Here is a 27,976-nt window from a genome sequence, read left to right as displayed (position 1 = left end):
TATAGCCAATAGCATAACATCAGTTATAGTATTATAAGTGTGATAGTATTACAGCAGTATAAGTGTATTTCATGTATTCATGTTTGTGAGGAATCCAGCTAGATAAATCGGGGGCCGAGGGGTGTAAAGGCATAAGACATGAGAGCTGAAATGAAGTTTAAGAAATTGAATGTTGTAATAAGTTACAATATGAAAAAAAAAGGAAAAAAGAAATGAATGCTGAATATGACAAGAAGTAATAACACAGAAGTTCTCTATCACTTCTTAAAGTTACCTTTTTTTGTCCCCTCCATATTTGTCTATACATGCTCTCTACCTTATTTTAAGAGTATAAACAGGAAAAAAAAAATTGAATTGTAAATGTATACACATATTTGATCAAACATGCTTAGGTAAAATCCCTGTCTCACACATAGATGCACGCACGCACGCATGCACGCATGCATGCACACACGCATGTACCTGCTTGCGGTGTTGTGCATGTGCGTGTGCACACTCAACAGACATGCATATATGAACACATATGGTTTGTGTACACGGATGTACACACACACACACACACACACACACACACACACACACACACATGTGCAGAAGCATTTTTCATAAGAAAGATAAATTTGAAATTCAGGATTTCTTTATCATGAGAAAAGTTCTAAACTAACATGAAGCTGTTGACATAGAATATATCAAGTAGTGTAAACTGAAGCATGACCACAGTTTCAAATACAAAGAGAGAGAAAACGTTCTTGAATTAGTCAGCAGATTGACACTTAAGAGACTGGGGTTGTGATGGAACTGCTTAAAGCATTTGTGAGTGTTCACAACTCATTTGTTGTATTTGAAGTTCTCCTTTTTTTTTGGTTGTTTGAAAGAGTTACTTTTTTTGTCCTTTTTACATTTCTACATATTTCCAAGCCCATCTTATTTGATTTTCATTTATTTGTTGCAGTTTTTCTTTATTTTACCTATTTACATTTTTTACATGTGTTAAAAGAGAAATATATGATTTACATACTATGTTACTTGTTTGTTTCCATATCTACACATTCATGCATGCATACTGTATGAAAAGGAAAACATATTTTGAAGTTTACTCCACCCCTTTTTTTTTTCCTCTGGTTTTTGTCCCGGGTTCTATGAGCACTCACATCGCCTTGGTGAAAGTTTTGGCAGTGACTTTGTTGTGTTGGCATCCTGTTTTGTTGGTTGTTTAGTTTTTCTTTTTTTTTGTTGTTGTGCTTTTTTATTTTGGTTGGTGTGTTTTTTTGTGCCCTTTCCAGGATGTATCGGTATCTTAATGGAGTCTCCTTGTCACGGTGAGTGCCCCTCCTCTTCCCTCCTGCTTTGACTTCGGTGAAGGGATAGTTGTACAGTGTGCAAGGGTGGGAGGTGGACAGGATTTACTGGGTTGTTTGTAACCAAGTCGCTTGTCAAGCCTAAAGAAATATTAACCTGTTCTGTCTGTGTTGTGTTGTGTGTAGTAGGTTGTGTGGATGGTACGCAGTTGGTGTTAACTTATATTAATGAGGAGAAGAATGGTTTGCATTGTCATTATTATTGTTAAGGAAGGAATCGTTTGCATGTTTTGGGCATGTATGTATGTATGGTATTGGAGGAGTTGGGAGTTTGAATAAGTTTATGGAAGGTTTTTGTATTTGTGAGATTAGAATGGGTTTTTCAGTTTCAGGATAAGGATGATAATTTAAAAAAAGGGGGGGAAAAAAAGAAGAAGAAAACATCTTGCTCCATTCTCCAACCCACCTCCTCATTCCCATTGACCCCCCAGCCCCCACCCATCTTGGCTTTCCATTCCCCATTCAGAGCCAAGCTTGCGAACAGTCTTTCCCCCAAAAAAATGTTCCAATAATGGAACATATTGGATGTTAACAGTTGGAATGGAAATCCAGAGTGCTTTGGTTTGCTTGAAAAGATCTCCACAGCATTTGTCCCATTCACTCATCCTGAATCCTCCTATACACAGCTACACCCTGACTTGTTATTTCATTTCATTATTTCACAGTCCGAGTAACAAAACTGAAGCATGCAACTTGCAAGGCAAACAATAAAAATTGAAACATTTTGTAAGTCCCATGTATATCCTTTGCCTGTGAGCAGTCATCATGAACAAGTTCATTACAAGTTCAAGCCATAGTAAAATTTCCTGTGGAGGGAGTGGGGGGCATAATCATCACTGTGGAATGTTATGTTGCGGAATAAATGCTACATAGAACTAGAGACCCTTGTCTAATAGCATTCACCCCCATGTGACTCATAAGTAAGCCTTTTCCATGAACAAATGACCTAGTTGTAGAACTATGTGGCATCAGCCTCACATTATGTGATGACATGTACTGATGCAGTGGCTTGTTTTTTGGGGAGAGAAGATGTAATTCTTTCTTACTCTTAGCCTTAGATTAGGTTCATTAACATTGCATACATAATCTTATGTTGAAAAAGCAGCACCCCATAGAAGTCAGTTGTTTATTTATACATATTCATTTTCAGTATTGCACAAATAGCTTTTCACTCAGCATGGTCCTCATGTAGCCATTGCGTACAATAGCAAATTGCATGATTGCCAGGTTTATTGAAAGTATTGTGCTCAGTCAGTATTTCTCAAGTTACAATTGATTCTCATGCTGAGTTCTCTGAAATTGATGAAAAGGCTATTATCTCCAAGTTCATGCATGCTGAGTTAATTTCAGATATTGGTAACAGTGGATTGTGACTGCAGTGCATGCATACAAACTTGCAAGCATTGAAAAAGTGAAATGAAATTTAAGCACTGGGCTTTTCTTTGCAGTAACATACATTGCCAAGTTTAGAGAAAGCATGAAAGTGGTACTGGTAAGCCCTTGAAGTTGAATGTATGTTTTTGCCAGATTCATAGAAGTATCAACTTGCCAGCATGCTGCATGTTTTTAGTGCGCATATGATCACCTTCACCAGAGAATTGATGAATGATTGCTTCAGTGGCTTTCGCTCCATATTTTTCCTTGTTTATTGTTTTCTTTCTTTATTGTTACTGTTTTGAGTTCATAATTTTATGTTTACCACAATACTGAAGCCTGTTTATCTGCAGGATATCACTGTTATGTGAAGTGAGAGGGGTGGTGGTAGAATGATCGAAAGCATTAGCATGAATGCTAGCAGAATATTATTTCAATAGGGTTTGAACAGTTGTTCGGTTTAAATTTTGCACAAGACAGCTTTTCTCTTGTGGTCTGGGGCAGATAATTATGTGTATGGGTAATAGTTTCATTTTTGACTCACTTGTGTAAACAAAGTGAGTCTGTTTTAACCCGGTGTTCGGTTGTCTGTGTGTGTATGTCTTTGTGTCCGTGGTAAACTCTAACATTGCCATTTACTCTGCAAATACTTTGTCAGTTGACACCAAATTAGGCATAAAAATAGGAAAAATTCAGTTCTTTCCAGTCATCTTGTTTAAAACAATATTGCACCTCTGGGATGGGCGCAAAAAAAAAAAAGAAAAAAAAAAGAGCCAAATTATATGCAAACTGCATTTACTGTTATATTCATATTTTTTTTATTCTCTAAACTTGGCACTTTGATATGGTATTCTGACACAACAACAAGAGCAGTCGTTTTTATAATTTTTTGTTCAAACAGGAACTTCTTTTGCTAAGCATGGAAGTTATATTTATTTTGCGAACGTTTTGGTGCAGATAGTAAAAAAAGGGAAATTAATCTGTAATTAATGCTAGGGGACTTAATTTGCTTTAAACTGATCTTTCTCATCTTAAACATTACATTTTGAAATTATACTCAGTACATAAAAAGCTTGTGTATTTTACTCTCAGTGTACAGGGCTTTCACTATGTTCATTCGCCCCATTGGTCTTTTTCGGAAAATACTAAAATCAATACAGTGAGTGGACTTTATAGATCTATTGGCTGAGCCCTGAAGGTCATGGGAAAAAATCAGTTGCGTACACATATTTATAGATATTCAAAGCGCGTGCACATATTCTTCGCGAACGTGAACGACGCCATTTTGTTTCAAGTTGTTGACCTGCCCGTTCAATCCTATATTCAATCAACAATACACGATAACATGTGATGAAAAGTTGGAGAAGGAGACTGTTAAATATTTAATCAGAGAAAGATATGTGAACGCCTCATCACTTACTGGATTATGCCCCAAACTGCCAAAAAGATATCCATGAATCAGTCGGAATTCACAGTTAAAAATAATAAACCATGAGAGTTAATACCCTTGAATTGATGAAACGCAAAAATTTCCAGTCTTGACTTTTCTCAAAATGAAGTCCTTTTCACTTCATACAACGTTTAGAAGTACCTGTACTTGGCTCTACATGTTATTAGTTTAACAAAATACTAAATTTTCATATCAACTTTAAAACTATAAAACTAGAATGAACATAAAAGAGAAATTGAATCGACCGTGTCAACCAGGTGTAACTAAACTTGTACATCTATCTAGATCCAGAGAAAACTGCTAAATGTTGCAGTGTGATTGCCGTGCCACGTCTCCTTTACCTTGGACTTAAAAGAATTTTTAATTGTCCTTAAAGATTTTTTGAATGCCCAAGATACACCAGAATAATATGATTTGAACAGGGTTCTCACTGCGAATACCGCAATCGATTTATCGCCCTTTAAAAAAAGCATGTTTAAATATTATATTTTTGAACGTCAGTTAAGGAGCCACTATAGTGTAATGGATAAGACAGTTTCTTCTCATCTGAACACGTGGGGTTCGAATCTGCCATTAGGACTTTTTTTTTCTTTCTTTTTCTTTTAACCCGAAGCTTTATAATAACAAATACAGAACACATTTTAACGAGTAGATTAAAAAAATTTTTTTTTTTAAGTGTATCACAAGTGAGTCTTGAAGGCCTTGCCTCTCTTGTTTTTTTTTATCAGGTGATGACCATAATAACTATTTCAGTATTTGTCAGTTGATGAGATTATCAGTGTGGATAATTATAGACTGGGGCAGATGTTCACTTGGGCAAATGTTCACTTGGGCACAGTTAGGTTTTCAGGGCAAGAGGAGTGACCACCAGCATGTTAACAGATCTGTGCAGCTTGAGTGAAAAGAGGGGTGGGGAATTTTGTTTTAGGTGGGAATGTGTTGTGTGAACAGTTTAACATTCACGTAAAGTGTGTGGGTGTGTGTGTGTTTGTGGAAGAAATTGTGGAGGGAGAGAGGGGTGGCTGTGTGATCTGTATCAGTATTTCCAACTACTACTGTTAAACATGTATAACAAATATAACCATATATATTTCCAAGTACAACTACGTACTTTAAATATACTCAAGTTTGATGCCCTCTTGTTAATATTTCAATAAAATTCACATTGTGAACCATGTTTAATTTTTAAAGTGGTGTATATGGCCCATTATCATGTCATGAAAACACACACACTCACAGACATACACACATACACACTCTTACTCTTTCTCACACACACACGCACGCACACACACACACATGCACGCACACACGCATGCACGCACAGAGAGAAAAGGTATAATTTGTTAAAAGTGTGAGTTAAGGTATGGAAGGAGGGGAGTTGGAAGATGATAATTTGTTTATGTACAGGCATTTGTACTCAGCTGTTTCTGTTGATTGATGCATGTGATAATTGGCCAATGAAATTAGGCTTTGAGTTTGGCCTTGACCTCAGAGTAACATAGTTCATGACTGGTTGAACTTTCTAAGGCTTCATCCTTCACAAAAGGAGAAAATGACCTCAGAATGTAGACCTCCATGGGATTTTGTTGCATGAATCGGCAGTGGTGGCCAGTAGGTCTTTGGCTGATTAGTGATACATGCTAATTACACTTAATTTGGAGAGTGTTCATACCTGGAAACTCAAGCTGAAATCTAGATAGTGTGCTCAAGAGCAGGTAAGGCTGATCTGTGCAGCACTTTTATCTGAGTAAGGGAACAAAACCTGCCCTTCGTCTACATCACTCAGCCATTTGATGTTTATGTTAGATGGAAGGGGGAGAGGAAGATAGGAATGGTAAAAAGAGAATCCTTGTACATATTTATATCAATACAGTTTTAACACCAAAAATATACTTTAAAAAAAATCTAGATATTAACTTGCCTTATGGAATTGTGAAGAAAAAGATTGTATGTTAACCATACATTTTCATAACTAAAATAAGTGGAATTGTGTTACATTGTGTTTCTTTTCTGATTCATTTGATAATTAGATATATATGAAAGTGTACTTTTTACTTTTTCCTGAAATGTTTTTTTTTCCAATTGTTATGTATTTCAGTGTCAAGGGAAAAGCACATCCTTTAAAAGTTTTGTTAACTGTAACAAGACAAGAAGTGGGATTATCAGTGTTTATTTGTTGTATTGGATATACTTGCACTGTTCTTTCTCATTAAAAAAACGTTTTAGCTCTTTTATCCTTTTTTCCGGTGTTCATTACTTTTGTTTTTGTTGCTTCATACTTGTACACAGTGCAATATCACTTTTGGGATAAACACTTGTATTCAATTACGATACCACTTTATCAGTCCCCATATGTGACATTTTGCATTATGAATAATGTATTAACTTAATTAAGAACATATAGTATCTGATGCGAACAAACTTGAAAGCAGCTACACATGCATAAACATTGCTGTGTTTGTTTACACATATTCGTGAGCATGTACGTGTGTGTGTATCCACAAAATGTGGAAAAAAAATGTATGCTACATTTTGAACAGAAAATAGAAAGACAGGAAAAAAAAAGGGTGAGTAAGAGAGGACGAAGGGAAGGTTGTGTGGGGAGTGAAATGGGACAGGAAAGGAAAATTGATTTGGGTGGCATGTAGTTAGGGAGATACTGATCAATCATGCCTGGCTGTCTGCCTGTCTTCACTCATTCAACCCTGCGAATGAGCATTGCCCTGGCGTCAAAATTTGACTAATTTAAACTGTTTTTCACATTCCTACATATGCATAAACGGTAAGGAAAAGGAACTAACTTCTGCAGTATTTCTGGTTCGTGTCTACATGTAATTTGGAGAAGAAACAGTACATTTTCTGCTTTTTTCCTGCATCAGTATGGCATGGAGGCCTGCCGAGGTTGTAAACTCGCCAGGATTGAATGGGTTAATGTTGGGGGAAATAAGAAAACATGTATAGAAAAGAAGACAGGAAAAGAGAACATTGCTGCAGTTCACTTTCATTAAGATTTTTCATCAGCACCTCTTCTCACAGCTGCTGCCTTTAGATTTGTGGGAGATTGATTGATAAGTTGCCAGTGTGTAATAAATCTGGGTATAGCCAGCCTTGTATGATAGATTAGAAAAATAGGTTGTCAGAAATGAAAGGAAGGAAAAATACAGTATTGACGTTCTGCCTTTTTAAAAATATTTTTTAAAGACAAGTGTTACGAGTCATATTGGCTTCAGAGAGAATGAAAATAGTGCCCTCTGCTGGAATGTGTGAGTGCCATGCTCATCAGCATCTTCTGGTTTGTGTATGATGTGGTGTGATTGAAGCGTGTCAGAGTATGGTAATCAGAATGTTTGATTTGAGTGAAAGTGTGTTTAGGAAAAAAAATCCTCTCCATAATAAAAGTTTAACAATTTACAGCACATTTGTAATGTTGCTTCAAATTAGACTTTGTGCTTCTGTATGTTGTACAACTACAGACTAGTAGGCTGTGAAATTGTCACCATGTATTCCTATGTGTTCACCACAGGCTAATGTTGGGTTACCCTGTGTGTTGTGGTGGGCGTAGATCACGCCTGTATAGGTGAGGTGATTACTTTTCAGAGTATCAGCTTCTGGTTCATCTAATCCTAAGGACCCAATCCTTTTTTGTATGCAAAAGCCTTCTTCTGCCATTGCTGCTTGCCCCTTCTTTAGTCTTCTTCACCTCTTATTTTATTTTATTTTTATTCAGTTCTCCCTCTTTTTTGTGTGTGGCAGAGGGAAAAGTGACATGGGAATTATGTCAGCAACTCCCATGCTCTGTGTGTGTTTGTGTGTGTGTGTGTGTGTGTGTGTGTGTGTGCGTGTGTGTGTGTGTGTGCTGGAAGACATCTGTTTTGAATTCATTTCCTAGGTTTGAGAAATCATTTACTGCGTCTGCCCCTTCCCTCTCCTTTGCCTCCACCACCACCTTTTTGCCCGTTCCTTACCCTTCCCTCTTGTTCCGCTCCATCGGTTTCTTTTCATCTGTGTGTATTGAAGTGAGGGTTCTGTGAGGTGCCGTTTACGCCTGTCTGGACATGTCTTTCATTGGTGGATGCCCACACACGTCTTGTCTTTGTCTGGTTTGGTGTGGCGTGGCCGGGCTTCTCTGGGAAAGACTGTCTTGTGTGGACGTGTCATTTTTATCTCCTGCCTGCCCCTTTTATGCCCCGTCCTCATTTCCAAATCGCTTCCTGTGCAAACTATGCTGACATTACCATTGAATTTTGTCCCACAGTTTTAATGAAATGATTGATGTATTATGTGCTCTTGAGAAAAGGGTGATTGGGGGTAGTGAGACTCTATGAGAGTCCATTGGTTGTGAGTGTTTTGAGACATATTTTGAAATATTTACAGTACAGATTAAAAAAAATTGTCTGTTCTTTTCTTTTGTGGTGTTCTGATTTATTTTCAAAATTCTCTTTGAATATTTTGTTGTGTTTAATCAGCATAATCTTCATGTATTCAGTATTCATGTATTATGTAGGCAGTCACATCCATAAACAAATACATGGAGAGATGTGTACATGTGTGAACATACACACATACACATACGCACACATGCACATAAGCATACATAGATTAGGTGTATTGTGCATGCATTCCATGTATCTCTGCAGAGATATCAGCACCCATGGATATGTTTAATATCATACAGTCTGTCTGCTGCTCTCTCATTTCTACTCAATGTCTCTTTGTCTTCCTGTCTTTCTCACAAACACACACACTGTCACATTATACCGCACATACTTTCATTGATACAACCACCACCTCTTCAGTTTTTTTTGTATTTTTTTTGTAGGATTTCTGTTAGATTTACTCACATATGAAAAACATAGATACATAAAACAATTTAACACAAACAGAATAAGTGAGAATTTTTGTATAGATAGTTTGATTTCTGAGGTTATTCTGTCTCTGTCTATCTGTTTCTGTCCATCTTTACTATCAGGCATCTTTTCATGAATTACTGTGCAGCTATCCCTTTCTTTTCTTTACTGTACACAGCTCTGTGGTACCTTTATCATTGCATTCAATATAATGTAGGCATAAAAATGATAAAAGACATTAAGTACAGGGAGAAATCAAGATGGTTGACAGCTTTTCTTTTTTTCAAGTTTATTTTCTTTTTGTACTTATGTATTTATTGATTTCCTTGATTGATTTACTTTGTTGCTATCATCATCATCATTGTCATAATGATGATGATGATGATGATGATGATGATTATCTGTATCTTTGTTTATATAATTTTTTTTATATCATTACCATTATTGTATGATGATGATGGTTTTAGTTGTAAGAGTAGTGACAGCAAATTGGTGAACTGGAGAATTAAAGCAATAAACAGCTCACACAAGAGAACTGTTGGAGAGGAGAAATTAATGAAGACAGTGCAGTCCTCCCTGTTGTTCCTTTCCTCTTTCCTTTCCTTTCATATTACTTTTTTCCCCATTTTCATTCCCATCCCATCCCTCATGTCTTTGGTTTGGGCGTTTATATGTTTGTTTTAAAGAACTGTCAAAAAGGTTAAACACTGAAATGGTTTTAAGTGTAAAATACTTTTGATTGAACTACTATGGTCATCTGCTTTCTTCTGTTCAGTAAGATAGAAGTTAAAAACTGAAATGGTTTTAAGAGTACAATACTTTTGATGATGAACAACTCTGTTAATCTGCTTACTTCTGTTCAGTGAGATAAAGGTTAAAAACTGAAATGGTTTTTAGTGCAAGATATTTTTGATTGAACAACTCTGTTCATCTGCATACTTCTCTTCAGTGAGATAAAGGTTAAAAACTGAAATGTTTTTAAGTGTAAAATAATTTGAGTGAACAGCTTTGTTCATCTGCTTACTTCTGTTCTGTAAGATGAAGGTTAAAAAAAAAAAAAAAAAGAAGATGAAGAAATGGTTTTAAGTGTAAAATAGTTTGATTGAACAGCTCAGTTCATCTGCCTAATTCTGTTCAAAAAGATACTTATGAGGTGATGTTAGCAAAGATCTGTTTGTAATACGCTTTCAGATTATGCAGTCTGTAATTTGAAATGGAATGGACAGTTGGTGAGGATTATCAGAACTGAAGTGAACATGCAGTGTTTTCGTGCAACATTTTTGTCTTCTAAATGATGCAAGTCAGAAATCATCACGGATGAAAAAAGACTCGGGTTCTGCTGTCATTCTTGCCAGCCAGCCATTGGTTGCTTAGCAGCTGACAAAATCACATCCCTGCTAGACCGACTATATATGTGCAGGTCATTTTATACATGTTAATAACATTTTGGTTCATTGGTGGTGGTGGTTTTTTTTAATTTTATTTTTTTTATTTAAGTATTGCTTGTAGTTTTGCTTAACAGAGGATAATGTAGATATTGATATGTCTGCAGGTGTTGATTTCATGCACTATTTAATTTATGCACATGTCACATTTACAGAGTTGCAGTACCATTCACATTTTGATCAATGTTCGGTCTTTGAAAAGATTTGGGGTGGTAGGGATTCAGTTCAGAGTTGTTTAAAAAAAAAAGAAAAAAAAAGATAATTTTATACATACATATATACATACAAAAAATATACATACAAACACAGACACACACACACACACACATGGGTGGGCGGGTGTGTGTGTGTGTGTGAAAAATCTAATGATATATTAATTCCTTGCAGACTGATCTTGTAATAAAGAGTGCATTTGATATCTGTTAATGTTGATTATGGATTTTATCAAATAATCCGGACTAGTCCTGAATTGGCGTTTCATATCTGTGTTTGTAATAACACATTGTCAACAGAACCATTGTAACCTTACTCCTGTTGCCCTACTGTTTTGCCTCAGGATTTTATTGAACCCCCTCCCCTGTCCCTACCCTCCCAAGATTTTGCTCATTTGGTTATTTGCAGTAATGTTAAGTGTATTTCATGATGAATGTAAATGTGTTCAGGTGGAGTTGTGGCTTCATGTAGCCATATTTTCACTGTCTCTATTTTTTGGTGCTTTTCACTTTTCAGTGGTTACCCTTGTCATTGTTCCTTGTAGAGAGAGGGTGGGAAAGAAGGAAGAACGTGAGGAGAGAAAAAAGGGGGAAGGGTGTTAGCGTTTGTGTGTGTGTGTGTGTGTGTGTGTGTGTGAGAGAGAGAGAGAGAGAGAGAGAGAGAACCTTCACATTCAGCAGGCACATGCACTGCGTGTTACAGACAACTTTTGTATATATGTACAAGGATAACAAATGAGCCAGTGTGAAGATTTGATGGGTTCATCCAATTTACAGGTTGTGTCTCCTGACCTAGGTTGTCTTTGCCCTGTAGGCTTGGCCTTGCTTACAGGACACACTGGGAGTGTTCAGGTGCACATCTTTTCATACCTGTCACTACTGCCCCTTGTGGCTCACAATGCCCTATGTTCATTGAGTAGGAGGTGGGATGGGGAATTTTTTTTTTTTTTTTTTTTTAATGAAAGAAGAAAAAAGAAAGTCTCTTCGAAAACATCTGAAGATGGTGTTAGATCTGTCATATCTGAAGGGGGTGGTTGTCTGTCATATGAGTGCAGGCTTATTTTTGGAAGAAGTGGGATGGGGTTGGGAACTCTTTGACGGAAAGGTGAGGGAATTTAGGCATGTGAGGGGAGGAAGGAAGAAGGAGAGGGGGGATAGGGTGGGGGTGTGTGGGGGGTGGACTGATGATGATGTCATTGTCTCTTCATGTGTACAGTCTGAGAGAGTATTGTATTTGTATGAAGTTGCCATGACATGTTTATGTGCAGTAATTTTGGAATAATGTATAAATTGCTTTGCTTGTCGTATTAGGAACAAAAAATATGCAAAAATGTCTTTGTGTTTCCCCTCATTGTACATTTTGTTGCCTAATTTTAATGATAACAGTGGTGAAATAGCTACATGCAAGATGCCCTCAGGGGTAGTAGTAATAAATAGTACTTCAGTAAACAACATTTCACACATGAACATGAAAGTGTACTGTCATACCTTCCAATATAGAGATTTTCTAGGAAGTGACTAAGCTGTTCTAATTCTGGTTCAACAATTACACTTTATTTGGTGAGAAAACATGGTTAGGATGGAAGGGTAAGGAACAGTCTTTTGTATTTTTAAAATTTTATTTCATATACTTAGATACGTTAACAGGCCCACCATTATTTAAAGTGGCTGTTATAATTAAAAGAAATAATAAAAAATAAAAAGAAGAAGACAAATTTACCGTGATTTCAGTGTGTGTCTGTTGGTGTGTGTTTGTGTCTGTATGTGTGTTGGTGTGTCTGTGTTGCAGATAATAGGGAGATAGTGCACACGCTTTCGTTGGGAACAGTTCATCGCTTGCAGAGTGACAAAAAAGGTCATATGACATCATGGGGGTTTCTGGATGTGTACTGCCTTTCTTCATGGCAATGGAGATGCACATGTGCACACGGTTCTCGCTAAAAAATATACAGGGAATCCCGATGAAAATCCGATGGACATGGATTTGCACTACTTCCCTATTAAGAGCAAAGTTGAGAGTGTTCAAATAAAGTTTTGTTTTATCCAGTCCTTTTGATTACTGAAAGATAGTTTGGCACAGTGAATCCCGCCAATGCATACAGTTTTTTTTCATTGTGTTAGGTAATGTCAAAGATGGGGATCATGCAGGTTAGTGTCATCCAGATTGGCAACGATATTGCTGAAATGATATGACCAGTTCCTTTAGCCTTTCAGATCTCTCTGTCTGCAGAATGTAAACAGAATGATGTGAATGAATGATGTGATGGATTCCCCCCACGCCCCCACGCCCCCACCCCCTCCTTTCTGAATTGTGCAGTTATTTCTTAATCATTTAAATTATATCAGTAGTGTTTGTGTGGATGGATATCTTGCCACTGAACCTGAAATTATATGATTGCAGTTTTCCAATGGTCAGCAGTCAGTACATGCTGAAAACTTAGCATCACTTGCATTTGTTATATTAAGTTTGAGTCAAGGCACAGCTGTACACTAAATGTGATGATCCAGTTCGATAGCTGCAAGTATTAGAGGGTCTCTTTGCATTCGTTGGTTTGGTAACACCTGGTTATGTGTTGACTGCTGCCTTGTGGGCTGTGAGATGGATTACCCATGAAGCGTTTAATGGGTTGGAAACATCCTGGAAGGACAGCATACTCTATGGAATGCAAGCGTCTGAGGCCTACACATACACCCCTTGCCACCTCCCACCCCCCTCTACCCCCCAAAAAAAAGCAAAAAAAGAAGAAGCAGAAGTGATGGTTATAGTAGAGGGTTTAGGGTAAAGAAGGTAACAGAAAGAGAGAAAAAAGAAGTTTCTTTGCAGCCGTGTGCTTTTTTTTTCATGGTGGTTGATTCTCTTCTTCTTTTCTTTTCTCCCACAGCTTTCACTGCAATGAGGCAGTGAGGAAAAAAAAGAAAGAAAGAAAGAAATATGTAGGGAGAAAGTGGTTTCACTGCCAAAGTTTTCACCTTTTTTATATTTTTTTAGCCCCTTCACAAAGTTTTCATTGTTGGTCATGTGTTTTCACAGTAAACTTGATGTGTTATTTGATCTTTATGTTTACTGAGTGTCACAAGTGAGATTATATCACAAGTGAGATTATGAAAGTTGATTGATGATATAAAGGTTTGCTGTGTGTCTGTGTGGTTTCAGGACACATTCTGACTCGGCTCTGCACACCAGTGCTATGGGTCCTGCACCAGCTACTGCCACCAACGCCGGGGACCTGTACGGACATTCACCCACCACACCACCCACTCACAGACGAAGTAAGATTTATCCTCCTTTTTTTGTCTTTAAGAATTAAAAAAATCTCTTTTTACCGATTTTTCATGAAGAGGACTCAAGAAGACAACCTAAGAAAGAACATAGTATAGACAAAGCATTCCTACCGAATTTGTCATACATAGTGCTCTTTTAAGACAGTTTTTTTTAGTTACATGTTCGGACAAAGTGGTTGATTTGCAAGGAAACACCACATGCATGTACACACACACACACACACACACACACAGACACACACACACAGAGTGTTCCTTATTCACTGACATACCACAATTCATGCTTTTTATTTATTCATTATAGAAAGTAAGAATTATCTTGCTTGTGTCTTTGTTTATTTATTTATTTATGTATTTTATTTATTGAGAAATCTTACTGTTGCTCATATTCTTCTTTGTAAGAGAGAGAGAGGACAGTAGTTACTATTTCTCAGTATTAACTGCATAATTACTTACCATGAAATTACAGTCACTTCAGTGATTAACCCCAGAATCATTTGATTCACTAGGTCTGAGACTTGCTTTGTGTGTTTGTTTGGTAGTATCAATAAGTCTGGGTTAAAATGAATGTTTCTTGACTCAATTTTAGACGTGATTAACCTGCTAGTTGCCAGGGAGTTATGTAATTATAAAAAAAAAGAAGAAAAAAAAAAGAGTGCTTTCCGTTGCCAGGGGATTTTTGATTGATTGATATGGATTCTTTTATAGCGCCTATCTTCAGTCAGAGACCAAGCTCTAAGCGCTTTACAAACATGGGGTCATTTACACAACAGGCTGCCTACCGAGGTAGAGCTGACTGACAGCTGCCATTGGGCACTCATCATTCATTTCCTGTGCCATTCAGTCAGATTTCAGGCACGCAAACATACACACTCAGACAAACATAACATTTAACATTTTATAACCGTTTTGTTTATTTATTCCGCCATGTAGGCAGCCATACTCCATTTTCAGGGGTGTGCATGCTGGGTATGTTGTTGTTTCCATAACCCACCGAACGCTGACATGGTTTACAGGATCTTCAACGTGCGTATTTGATCTTCTGCGTGTGTATACACATGAAGGGGGTTCAGGCACTGGCAGGTCTGCATATATGTTGACCTGGGAGATTGGAAAAATCTCCACCCTTTACATGGGGGGGCGGGGGGGGGGTGAAGAAGAGGGTGTGTGTGTTGTGCTTACATTGTGTTTGGTTTGTTGCGAATGTATTACACTGTATTTGGTTTGTTTTGAATCTGTTACACTGCCGTCTTCTTTCATTTTGATGGTGATGGCACTGAACCTATGTCTCCCTATTTGATAATATTTTTCAGTCATGGAGATGGTGGGTGAGGATTCCCCAGAGATGAAAGGGTACTGGGGGGACCCCAAGAAAATGGTGGCATCTTCCCGACCTAAGTCCTGTGAAGTCCCAAATATCAAGTGAGAGAGAGAGAGTGTGTGTGTGTGTGTGTGTTCTTTTTTTTTTTTTTGTTTTTTTTTGTTTTTTGCTTCTTTAATTTGGAGGGAGCTGTATTTTTCCCTTGGTGGTTGAAGAAAAAATGACCAAAAAACCAGCCTGACCGAAGAATATATGTGTTTTCCCTAAGCTGTTTTGGGAATTACTGCATGTGGAGCTGTCAGCAAGCTACCAACTGTTGTCTGTCATCCAAGTGCGAGCCCTGAATACAGCCTAATGCTGTATCAGGCTAACAAGTATAATAATTGCTGTCTTCATCCAATTCAAAAACCCCAGCAATATGAGTGTTACAGATCATTTCTGTTTTTTAGTTTGACTGATTTGATATGATTTGATGAAAAATATTTTACTTTTGAGATGTTTATTGCATCTGGTTGTGTGGAAAGATGATTGACTCAGCAGTATTTTATAATGGTACATTTTTTGAATTTGTATATTTGATAATGTCAGCAGTGAAAAATGAGCATGCATTTATTTCTTGCATGTTTTCTGTTTTGATTCAGTATGTTCATACAACTTCAGAAGATTCATTGTAATTATTTTCCTTTGGTTAAAGTACTTCATACAGCATTATGTGCAATAAGCAAGGATTTTTAAGCACTTCTAGTTTCTGACGGAAGTATAAGTTAGTTCCCTTTACTTGGGCATCACTTACCTTTGTTCCTTCTGATCAGTGAGTTTGCATTGAAACCGTATCTTGGAATTTGGGATTAAGGATGTTATTTGAAAGTTTGAAGAAAGATTGTAATTTTGTTAAATAGTGTAGTGTGAGAACCCTGTGGAGAAAAACAACAACACAACAAGCAGTGTTAATGACATTTTTGCAGTGATATGCATAGATTATAGATGTAGGTATGATTCTATGATTTTTTCCCCCCCGCAGCATCTACCCATCTCAAGAACAAGATCAGATGTGCTCACACATTCCTGTCTCCAACAACACTGGCTCCCTGCCTGATCTGACTGTGCTGCACTTCCCCTCCCCCCTCACCACCCCTGTGGACCCTGAGGACGGTGGGGGTGGGGGGTACGGGGGCAACGGGTCCCCCTCCAGCCTGTCCCCCACTTCCCCCCACCACCACATGGCCATGCACCCCCCGGCCCAGAGTCAGCAGTCCCCGGCCCAGCGCCGTCGGCACATGCAGCAAGTCCCATCTCCTCTTGTGCTCAACAATGGCACACAGCAGATGCAGGTTCCACTGTCACCACCAGTGAGTTTTCTCTGTGTGTCTGTGTGCTTGCATTTGTGTGTGTGTATGTGTGTATTTGCTAGATTTACAACCAGAGTTTGGCAGTAATAGAGAACTAGGCAAAGTATGTAGATTTCTGCTTTGTCTGAGACTGATTTTTTTTTTTTTTTTAATTACTGAAACCTGTACTTGTCTGTTTTTGTCGGATTTGCTGTTGAGCATGTTGTTTTTGTGGAGTGTATTAAAGAGTTGTGAGTGAAAAATAATTTTGTAAATAAAACAGTTTGTGTGTGTGTGTTTGTAGATTTAGATACATAGGTCTGTGTGTGCATGTACAAGCTACATCTGTGCATGAATTTGTGAATTGTTCAATGTTAGTATGTACAGCTACATGGTACAACTAGTTCTTTACATGTTAAATCTGTCCCGTACAATTGTCATCCCCCCACCCTCCCCACTACCATCCCATGGAAGAGAGGTAGAGAATATACATAATGAACACACTAAACTGCTTAAAATCCAGATTTCGACTTTTTTGCCCCCTCCCAAATGAAAGTTATTTTGTCTGGATTTGTTTGAAACATTTCCTGTTGTATTTTTCGTTTTGGTGGAAATTAATAATAGTATATTTTCTGTATTCTTTAGTTGTAGTTAATTCAGATAATGGCAATTTAATATTTCTTCTTTTATTTATTTTCAAACTGAAGGCTTTCATAGTCAGTACTGTTTTTTAAAAAAAAATTGGAATTTTTTTTTTATTCGTCTCTAAGCTGGAAACATCCCAATATTTTCTATCCAAACTCGAACCTCTTTAGCATCTTCCAGCTATCACTCTGAATATATTTCTGTCTCAATTACGGCAATGAAGAGAAAAAAAAGTTTGAAACAAATGCATAACATCTGACACTGTGCTCCAAGCCTCTTAAAAAGCATGTTGTTCCCTGCCGTCCCCTATAGAAAGTTTGGCGTTTTGTTTGTGGTTCAGTTGTTTTTTGTTGGTTGATATTGTGAGGGATGCAGTGTAAAATAAAAAGGTAAAGAACTAATAAATAAACAAAAAATAGTGCAGTGTAACAAGTTGAAAAACAATTGACAAAAACAAACAAAAACAACAAAAACCGGTGCCTGAGAAAAAAAAAAAAGACTCAAATCCTTGTGGTTTTCCAACCCAAGATCTAAATCTGCTTGTCTGTTGTGAGTTGATGAATGCTATTCATTGTGCTGTAGAGTGGACTTGTATAAGATGGTATTCGGTAGTGGCTTGTATGCTATGCAGACAACATTTGGTAGATGAGAAGATCTGAGATGCTTTATTCAAGGTACTTTTTTTTCTTCCTCTAGATTTTTAAGAATTTTATATTAGTAATATTAAGTGGTGGTTTTTTTTTTGTATTTAGGTTATTCTTTTAAAGTTCTAGAAATCTGATTTAAAAAATTTGTCAGATTTTATATATTTTTAAAATTTTAATTTTTTGCCATAAGGTCTGTTTCCCATTCTGAATCGGAGCATGTCATTTAAAGTCCTGGAACTACCTCTGCTGGGTGCTTGGTTGGCACATGTAATTACTTTTCAGAAGTTAATTTTGAAGGAAAAGTTGAAGCAGTTTATAAATGACAAGGTGATATACTCTTCCTGAACTTTGACATTGTACCCCACAACTTTGGAGTATGCTTTCTGAATAATGTAAACAGTGAATTGAATGATGGAGATGTATAAATTGAAGTTTGGTTCCCATTGATAAGTTGGAGTTTATATTAATGAAAACTTAGCAGTAACAGGCAGTACAAGAGAAAAAGAGCAAGTTAATGAAAAGAAAAGAAGAAATTGGTATAAAACAAGATCATTGGACCAAGTGAATTAGATACATTTTGTAATATATTTGTAATGTTGTTTTCACATTACAGAACTGCTTAAAATTGTTTGGAAGCAAAGAGTCATTTCAGTTTCTCTCATTGTTTATTTATTGATTTAAATTTGTCTTGCTTCACAAAGAAGCAAACCAGATACTTTGGTTTAGTTCTTGCCCCCCCCCCCCACCCCACACCCCCCATCCTCCCTTTTTAAAAATGTTTTGGAGATCTGGATTCATTCCTGGTGTTGTGGAGCTGTCTGGCTTGTACGAACAGAGTAAACAGATCAGCCTTTTGCTGGATATTTCTTTGCACAATAGTTGACAAGTAGGCACCATGGTAGAATGTGTTAAGCCTTGGACTTCTACTCCAGTGTTCACCAGTGATACTTCAGTGTCAGTATCATGATATTGTGTCGATCGGGAAAGGCACCTTACTCCTGATTTTACTCACCCCACCCAGGTGTGTGAATGGGTACCTGACTTGAGTTGTCAAAAGTTAAAACAGCAGAGGGAGAGGAATGGACCCTACCTTACTAAGCCGAGCCCTAGACACAGTGAATATGAATGCACTGCCTTGATGGCCATAAAAGGCGATGGGTGCTTTAACCTTTAACCTAAGTCTGTTACTGTCAATGTTTTTTGTGACAACACCCCTTTCTGTATTGTTAGATCAGCAGTTGTCTAGGATAATCAAACGATATAACCTTATGAACCTGTTTCAAGATGAAGTAATACAGTCAGTATTAAATCTGAGGTGGTGTTTAAAATAAACGTCAAATAGGAGAGGGCAAATTACAAAAAATAGCAGCATATTGTGAATCATGAGAAAGTTAGACTTAATGCATATTTTTATTTTTGTTTGATTAGTGTTTGATTTTAATTTTGTTTTTTTGCCTTTTGTTTAAAAAACAACAACAGCAGCTTTGTTTTGATTAGTTTCTTTTTTAAAACCAAGGTTTGCTTGCAGGTTTACAGTGCTGTGGCTCAGCAATATGTGCTTCCTGGTTATTTATTTATCTATTAATTTTTTTTCCCTCCTCTGCTTTGGTAGTGAACTGTATTTGGTTTTGTTTCTCTCTCCCACGTGTCGTGAGTGTCCCGCCCTTTGGTTTGTAGGTGGACCCCAGTAGATTGCCTTTGGACCCCCGCATCGCCCAACAGTACATGTTGCACATGCACCAACAGCGTCAAAGGGGCTCCCACCACCACCACCACTACCACCCCCAACATCCCCACCACCACCACCCCCACCAGCAGCAGTTGGCGGCTACCAAAGCCGGGGTGGCCAAAAGTGGCGGGGTGGGGTCTCCTGCTGTTGGTGGGGTGGGTGTGGGGGGGATGGGGTCGGAGAGTGGTCAGCCAGCCTCCACCTCGGTGGGGCAGGGAGGGCAGGTGGGTTCTCCCCCTGCAGGTATGTCATCCCAGGGGCTTCCTCAGGTGCATATAACAGCGTGTGAGTTTTCTCAGCAGCAGCAGCAGCAGCAGCAGGTGGGTTCTTACCTCCCTTGATTATTTTTTGTTGTTGTCTTGTCTGATGGTGGTTCGATGGTTCAGTGGGTTTTTGTTTTGTCTTTTTTGTTTGTGTTAAATTCATGGAGCAGCTCTTGTGGTTTTTGACTTGTGTGTGTTTAAGTAAAGTGAGTCTTTGTAAATGGTCTTTAATTCAGTCGATTGTGTGTGTGTATGTGTGTGTGTGTGTGTGTGTATGCGAAATTGGTAGACTATAACACTGGCATTTACCTTGCAGTCACAGTTGATATTAAAACCAAACCTGACAGAATGGCAGGTATCAGGAAGACCATTTTATGGAGTGGTCATGCCAGCTGTCTTAGTAAACTTTTCAGCGGTAATTTCAATATTTTGAAGTGGATATTTGCTGAAAGCCAGTTATGCTTATATATTGCAGAACAGACTGATGAGCATAGTTTTGAAGTGATCATTCTGAAGATTAACATTATTATAAGTTGGAAAATAGATTCTACCAAGATTGGATCATATTGTTTCAATGGTTCAGTATTCATATACAGCCAAATATAGAACAAGGAAAGATTTAGCAAGAAGTGGAAGAATAAAGGGTCATACTAAATACAGGTGCATATAGCTTCTTTTTGCATTAGTTTGGCTACATGAAATGCCAAAGTTTTTTTTTTTTGTTTTTTTTTTTTAATTGACCTGTTTCAGTTTGAAGGAGGTGTCTTAAGTGTGTGGACTGATAAGTATATATGCTACACCACATATCCATGTGAAAAAAAGAGCAGCAGATGCCTGACCATGGCATAAAACTGAGCTGATGAGGCCTTGAGATATGAGGCCATTGGCACTGGGAGAGGTATCTGCCTTCTTCCACTTCCACTGCTCAGATCACAAAACCTTGATTGTGTGGAAAGAAAAAGAAGGAAAAAGATGCATTTTGTGCCTAAGTTGAGAGCAGCCCTGGTTTCCTACACTTGTGCAGCCACATAGAATGTTAAGATATCGCAGTTAACAACTGAATCAGATCGGAGGTGTTTATTGATGTGTCTAGTGAAAATTGTTACCAAGAGGCTGGTTTTGGCAATGGCAACAACTGGAAATTACAGTGTTTAGTACAATGTAAAAACTTGAATATTCAAACATTGTTCAGATATACTGTTTCTGTGGATTATGTTTATTCACCATTAAATGCTTGGAGGATAAAGCAGACATTCTGGTCAGTTCATCCTTTATAGGGAGAAGAGAACACCAGACAGTGACTGTGCTTGGTTTAGTAAATGGCACACTTGAGTCATGCAAGGCTTTGTCTCTCTTGTCTTGACTTCCTGAGCAGCTATGGTCTGCTTTTTTGTTGTTGCTGTTGTTATTCTTTTTGTAGAAGCATAGCAACAATGTATTGTGTTAGAACTTCTGATAATTACTCACGCTGAGTCATTCACATTTGTTTTTGTAATGGTTGAATTTTATTCCGAATTCTGTCACTCTTTGTTTCATTCTGTCTGTGAGTGTTCGTCCTGTTTTTATTTTACAGTATGTTGGACTTGAAGCTCAACACTATAACAGCCAATTTATAATTTTAGTGACTGCATTCAGGCTAACCTTTATTCGTTTTTTCTTAATGGTTTGTTGCTTTCAGAATTTTCAGCCTTTTTAATAACATATCTTATTGTTGTATATAGTTTGGCTGTTTCATTTTTTGCAGTTGTTTCTTCCTTGGAACGTCTGTTTTTAATGCACTTGCTGTAACAGATGCTTTTTTTTTTTGTTTATTGCTGGTATGACTTACAAATTTAAAACGATAAATTCATATCATATAATGCTGAATTGAAAGCATAGTGTTCAAGAAGAGGGGTGCATGAAAAGGGTGAAAATGGTGGTTGATTGAAATTGTTGGTGGCTGCATAATGCACTTGACAGTGTGTGCTGTGAGAAAGGGATGGAGGGAGGGAATGATGGAAAAGGATGGCTGAGGGGGAACAAATAATCTGTTGGACTGTGATAATGCCTCCCCCTCTCCCCTACTCCTCCTTACTAGGCTTTTTTAATTTTTTATTTAATTTTTTTATTATTTAAAAAATTTTTTATTAATAGTATTTAAGTAGTTCTGACTACATGAACAAAAGGTGGTGTGGACAAGTTAATTTAGTGACTGAAGTTTTGGGCTAGGTACACATGCATCGGTGTGAGTTTATGCGTCTGCACTTCACATTGTTGATGTTTTTATACATTAATGCATTTGTGTGGCATTTTTGTTTTGCATTTGAAAAAGGTGGTTTCTGTTGGATGGAGTGGTTGCCAACTGATAGTACATCCACCTAGAAAGTGAAAGAATCTGCCTATACAGGATCAAATCACACACTTGAGAGTATTTTCTCCTCATCAAATAAACCAGCGTCCTTTGTGCAGCATGCACTTTCAGCACTTAAAAGAAACCATGGCAACAAAAGGGGTGACCCTGGCAAAATTCTGCAGAAAGATACACTTTGATGAGAAAACAAATACTCTTGCAGGCATAAAACATGAAAAAAAAAATTTGGGTGTCCCTGCGCTGTAGTGACACACACTCTCTGGGCAGAGCTGCCCTACTTACATTCAGAGAAATTTGTTGTGACAAATAGGAATACAGTACAATGAAGTACATACAAGACTTTTTTGTTTAATTCTAAAGATTTGTTCTTTTTTTTTCTTATTTTAAAGAAGATATATTTCAGTTGAAGACCTACATTGATCTTGCACTTGTGATTGTGTATTTATTGGCACAGAATGATGAGCGTTTTATTATTTTAATGTGTACTGTATACACAGAAAACCCATATGATACTGGGTTTTAGAATTTGCATAGTGTAGAAGACCAAACTGTCTCAGTGTATCACTGAATTTTTTAAGGGAATAATAATATTAATATTAATTTTATTTACATAGCTCCTGATCAAATAATTTTGCTTCAGTCGCTTTACAATATCAATAGTTCCATTAAAAAACAACATAATAATCCATTAAAATATGTAGGCTGATCCAACAAAGAAACAGACATGACAAATTGAAACAAGACACTGCATCAAAGGTAATGACGACAACAATAATCCAATCCACACAGCACCCACTTCAAAATGATGTCACAAGATTTGTTATGATGAAAAATGTCTTAAAATTTTTTTTTTTTTTAAAGACTTTACTTTGTTCTTTTATTGTCCACAACTTCGCAACTGTGTCACATGATTAATTTTATGATGAAAAATATATCTCTTTTTTTTTTTAAGACTTCTTTTTTCTTTTAAAGTCCACCACTTCGAAATGTTGTTATTATTATTTTTTTTTGTAAGACCTCGCTTCATTCATTATAGTCCACTACTTTAAACACAATGTCATTTGATTTGTGATGAATAATTTAATCGTTTTTTAAGACTTGCACTTTATTCCTTATAGCCCACTGCTTTGAAACTGTCACAAGATTTGTGATGAAAAATGTCTTTACTTTTTGAAGACTTCTCTTTGTTATTTTAAAGTCCACCAGTTTGAAACTATGTGACAAGACCTGTGATAAAAAAACATATTTATCTTTCTGAGACTTCACTTCATTCTTTATAACCTACCACTTTAAAACTGTGTCATAAGATGTGTAATGAAGAACGTCTCAAATCTTTCAAGACTACCCTTTATTCTTTTTTGGTCCATCACTTCAAAACTGTCACAAGATTTGTGTTTGAATGACTTTGTTATTTTCATTTTTGTTTATGCATGATGTTTTTCACAGCCGTCGATGACCCAGTATCGCAACAGTGTGGCTGAGGGTTGCCAGTCCCCCACCTCCCCTCACTCGGCCCCCTCCAACTCCCCGATCCAGTCACCCGGCTTGCCGCCCCCCTCCAACCTCAACAGCTCTCCCTTTGCTGATGCCTACTATGTGCAGCAGCAGCAGCAGCAGCAGCAACAGACCAGTGCTTTACAGCACCAGTTTGAGCAGTTCAACATGGTGAGGGGTCATGAAGGGTTTCTGTCTTCTGGATTACCACATAATTTTTGTTAACGTTTTTAGGAGTGTTAGACAACATTACCTAAGATTGTGACATTATTTTGGTTGATTTAAGGAGTGTAAGATGATGTCTGCAAAGCCAAGGTGCTTGCTACTGAATTGAATCTGAGATATTTGTTTTGATTTAAAAGGATGGGTGGCAAAAGAAGCAGATGAAGTGTGTAAATACTGTGGGTATTTTCTTCATGGCCAATGTATGTAGACCTGCCAGGCATTGTAAAAGTGTTGAGATAAATCATGTGGGCATGTTAACTTCTGAAAGCTGCTTGTTAGAACTGAATGCTGATCTGAAGGCTTTAATGTGTGCGGATTTCATTTTTAAAACGTGAACAGTTAGCACACTAACCTGAATCTTATCCAAAGATTCATGAACAGAAATTTCCTTTTTGGTGAGTTGAAGGGCAGCTAAGAATAGACGAGAACGTGACACTCCCGGGATCGTTAAAATCCTCAAATAAGCCGCATCATTGTATAAGCCGCAGAGATTGAAGTTGGGAGAAAAAGTCTCGACTTACAGCCCAAACTTTACGGTAGTTACTTAGAAATATTTTTGATCAGATAATATTCAGAAATATTTCTTGCCATGTTGTACTTTTGCCACATAACTTTACAGTTTATAATTTTGAAAAGAAATTTGTTCCACCTCCACAGATAATTTACGTTTACCAAACATTATACAAGCTAGACTTTGTTTCATCTACTGTTGTTTGTGCTAATTGCGTCTCTCTCTCTTTTTTTTTTTTAAGCTCTGAAGCTGTTGAAAAACCCCCCACTGGTTTTCATGTTTCTCAGTTTGAATGATTTCCTCTTTTAAAAATTTTTTTTCCACTTTTAAAATGACATATTTCATTGTTTGATCAACAATTAGCTTTGTTTCTCTCCATTTCTTTTCCTTTTCTTGCCTGGTTTTAATTAATCTCTTTCTTTGAAATGATTATGGCAGTTTTGAGATCAAGATGAAAAATGGAAAACATATTTTGAGCTTAAAAGTTTAGTTTTTATTATTACACAGATAGAAGCGTGCTGAAGTCTACAAGTTGTGTAGTTTTTTTCAAAACACGGTATGAAGTGTATTAAAATCAGGAAACTATTTAGTGTTTTTTCCCCAGTACACAGACAGAAGTGTACAAGTGTCTAAAAGTTGTATAGTTTTTATCAATACACTCAGTACATGTTGAAATGTACTTAAGCCTGAAAGTTGTAGTTTTTATCAGTACACGCATAGAAGAGGACCAAAATCTACAAGTTGTATATAGTTTTTATCAGTACTTAGATCGAAGTGTACCACAGTCTAAAAAGTTGTATAGTTTTTATCAGTACACTGATTGAAGTGTAACAATGTCTGAAAGATGTATAGTTTATATCAATACACAGGCTGAAGTATACCAAAGAAGTGATGAGGTGGTGTTGGTTTGCCCACAGGACAACACACCCACGTCCATCATGGAGTCCCAGATGGTGCTGAGCAAGGAGACCATGAGTTCTAGTCAGATGATGGCCCAGAACACCTCGCTGCCCTTCTCCCAGGTTGTCATGCAGGGCTTGGGCAGTAGCATCGACTTCCAACAGCTCTCCTCCCAGCAACAGCAACAACAACAACAACAACAACAAGAGCAGCAGCAGCAGCAACAACAGCAGCAGCAGCAGCAACAGCAGCAGCAACAGCAACAACAAATTCAGCAGCAGCCCCTGCCCAACTTCTTTAGTGCAGAAATGCTGCAGGGCTTGTCTCAGCTGAGTGACCTTGACCTTGGTCAGGGGTACATCCCTGGTCAGTTGCCTCAAATGGTACCCACGTCTGGCAGCAACAAGATACCTGATATTGTACTGACAGGTAAGGCCCTTGTCAGTCAGTTTACACTAATGTTGCATAGTGGTACAGACTTTGTTTGTGGGTGAAAAAATGAAGTTGTGTGAGAATAAATTTGTTTTAGGTGAAACCAGGTCTAAATGAGACTGCATACATTTATGAATGGGAGGGTTTCAGTACCTGAATAAACATAATCCCAAATCCCTAGGCCCCATTTCACCCCATTGCCAGGGCCAGTATGGCACAGTGAACCGTCAGTGTTGGCTGGCCTGAAGCCACCCCCACAGAGGAACATCATCTGATGGCTGTGAGCAATTGATGATCAAAGCACTGAAGTTGGATGTGGCTTCTTCGCTGAGAATAACCCATTTCACCAGCAGAAAATGGGAAAAGAACATAAATGTTCCAGGTATTCTTATGCAAGTCATGGAACAGTATCACAGATGTTGGCCACACATAAAACCAGAAAATCCACAATGAAAAGTGTGGTGTTCTCTGTCAGGTGCTCTGAATAAAAGAACAATTGTTCTGAATAAACAGGCGTGTTGAAGGCTGTGATAAAGTGGGCAGTACAGCGGAGACTGTCCTCAGAGCTGAGGACCATCTGTACTGTGGTCTCTGTAGCCCAGGTTGACACTCTGTGGGTCAGGAAGGGACAGCAGTCTTGCAGAACATGCTGTACCATCACTGGGGCTGTGTCGTGTCTCCAGTGTTAGATTTGATGAAAAGATGGTGCTACAGTGTGCAGAGTAGGGTAAAATGTAGTAAGGACCAGCAGACAAGAATCCTGCCTCACTTTGGAGGGGGAGTTTTGTTTAATATCCCATCACACATACTGGTGATTGTAGATATTTTCTTTTAAAGTATTATATTTCACATTTGAATGTAATTGTTCAAAAGGTAGGAGAGGAGGGGGGGGGAGTGATTGGTGAATTGGGGGAAACAAGGTAGTAATGGCGGATAGAATCAAAGGTGGATATTTGAAATGGATAAAAGTACACATGAAGAAAATTACTTAATGGACTTGGTAAAAGAGAAGACATTGATTTAGCAAGAGAAACATCTGGTAATGAATGTAAAAAGCCGAAAACTTTATCATTTCCAGTGACTTGTGATGACAAACTTTCATGCAGGTAAAGTTTTATCAACTCACAGTAAAAAAAAATATATGCCCTCAGCTATTGCCAAAATCACGTAGTTTCTCATGTCTACAGGTTTTTTGTTCTTGTTTTTTCCTTAAGATATAACACTACCTTCATTCCATCCTTTTGTTGTCATTTTTGACTGGCTTGTGTAAACAAAGTGAGTATGTTTTAACCCGGTGTTTGGTTGTCTGTGTGTGTGTGTCTGTGTGTCCATGGTAAACTTTAACATTGCCATTTTCTCTGGAAATACTGCCATTACCAAATTTAGTTTAAACATAGTATGGAAAAAAATCTTCAGTCATACCAATAATAGGTTGTAATTCTCCCGAGTTAAGCTGTATTTCCGTATCATTAACAGTTTTATTTTGTTAAGGTTCGTTCAGAAATCCGAAAATTCTAAAAACTGCTTCCCACTGAATTGCTGGAAGGTAGGTTGTGTCTGGTGAGAAGACATGATCTCATTTTTCTTTTTCACAGTTAAAAGGAAAGAAATAAAAATTCTGGACAGAACACATACAGTGATACTAACTACACTATTGATGTGTTTACTGCATACAAATATCCTAAAGTGAACACTGAATTAACTGGAATGAACATAAAGAAAAATTGAATCGATCGTTTCTTCGTCAGCCTATTGTAAACTGGTTCATGCAGATCTAGAGATCTGCCATGTGTTGCAATGTGCTTGAAGCGATGGCAACGTCTCTCCTTTACCACCGAAATAAAAGAATAATTGAGACATAATAAAACACTCAAAAAATATGATTTAAATGGCTATATCACGTCCAGTACAATCACGTCTATCGCACGAAGAAGAAAGCAACAACATTGCTTTAAGTATTATATTTAGTTGAGTGATGTCACATGTGCCGCAGCAGTGGGGATTAATCTGCTTGCTTTGGAACTGAACATGCACGGTTCGATCCCACTCACATTTTGTTTTTCTTTATTTTTCTCTTCCACAAGCTTATATATATATATATATATCATGTTTAATATAGAACATTTTTTAACGATTTTTTAATCTCTTTTTTTTTCTCCT

At 37.5% G+C, this 27,976-nt stretch overlaps 1 protein-coding gene across 4 annotated transcripts in view; it reads left to right on the top strand.

Annotated features, from left to right (window-relative positions):
- The window catches only part of LOC143282065 (CREB-regulated transcription coactivator 1-like), a 55,453-nt gene that overhangs the window by 11,592 nt on the left and 15,885 nt on the right, over positions 1–27,976 (top strand). For 2 of the 4 annotated variants that reach the window (XM_076587517.1, XM_076587519.1), the window contains 6 exons: positions 13,844–13,959; positions 15,285–15,393; positions 16,314–16,641; positions 19,590–19,961; positions 23,701–23,919; positions 25,402–25,813. In XM_076587517.1, coding sequence (XP_076443632.1) covers positions 13,844–13,959; positions 15,285–15,393; positions 16,314–16,641; positions 19,590–19,961; positions 23,701–23,919; positions 25,402–25,813 — 1,556 coding nt within the window. Of the gene's footprint in view, positions 1–1,283; positions 1,320–7,640; positions 7,763–13,843; positions 13,960–15,284; positions 15,394–16,313; positions 16,642–19,589; positions 19,962–23,700; positions 23,920–25,401; positions 25,814–27,976 lie in introns of those variants that run through there. The other 2 variants (XM_076587521.1, XM_076587518.1) reach the window with 2 other exon arrangements.

The sequence above is a fragment of the Babylonia areolata genome, chromosome 5 (assembly GCF_041734735.1).
Source record: "Babylonia areolata isolate BAREFJ2019XMU chromosome 5, ASM4173473v1, whole genome shotgun sequence".
Taxonomy (NCBI): Eukaryota; Metazoa; Mollusca; class Gastropoda; order Neogastropoda; family Buccinidae; genus Babylonia; species Babylonia areolata.
The sequence above is the reverse complement of the archived record's forward strand: the minus strand, read 5'-3'. Positions and strand labels throughout refer to the sequence as shown.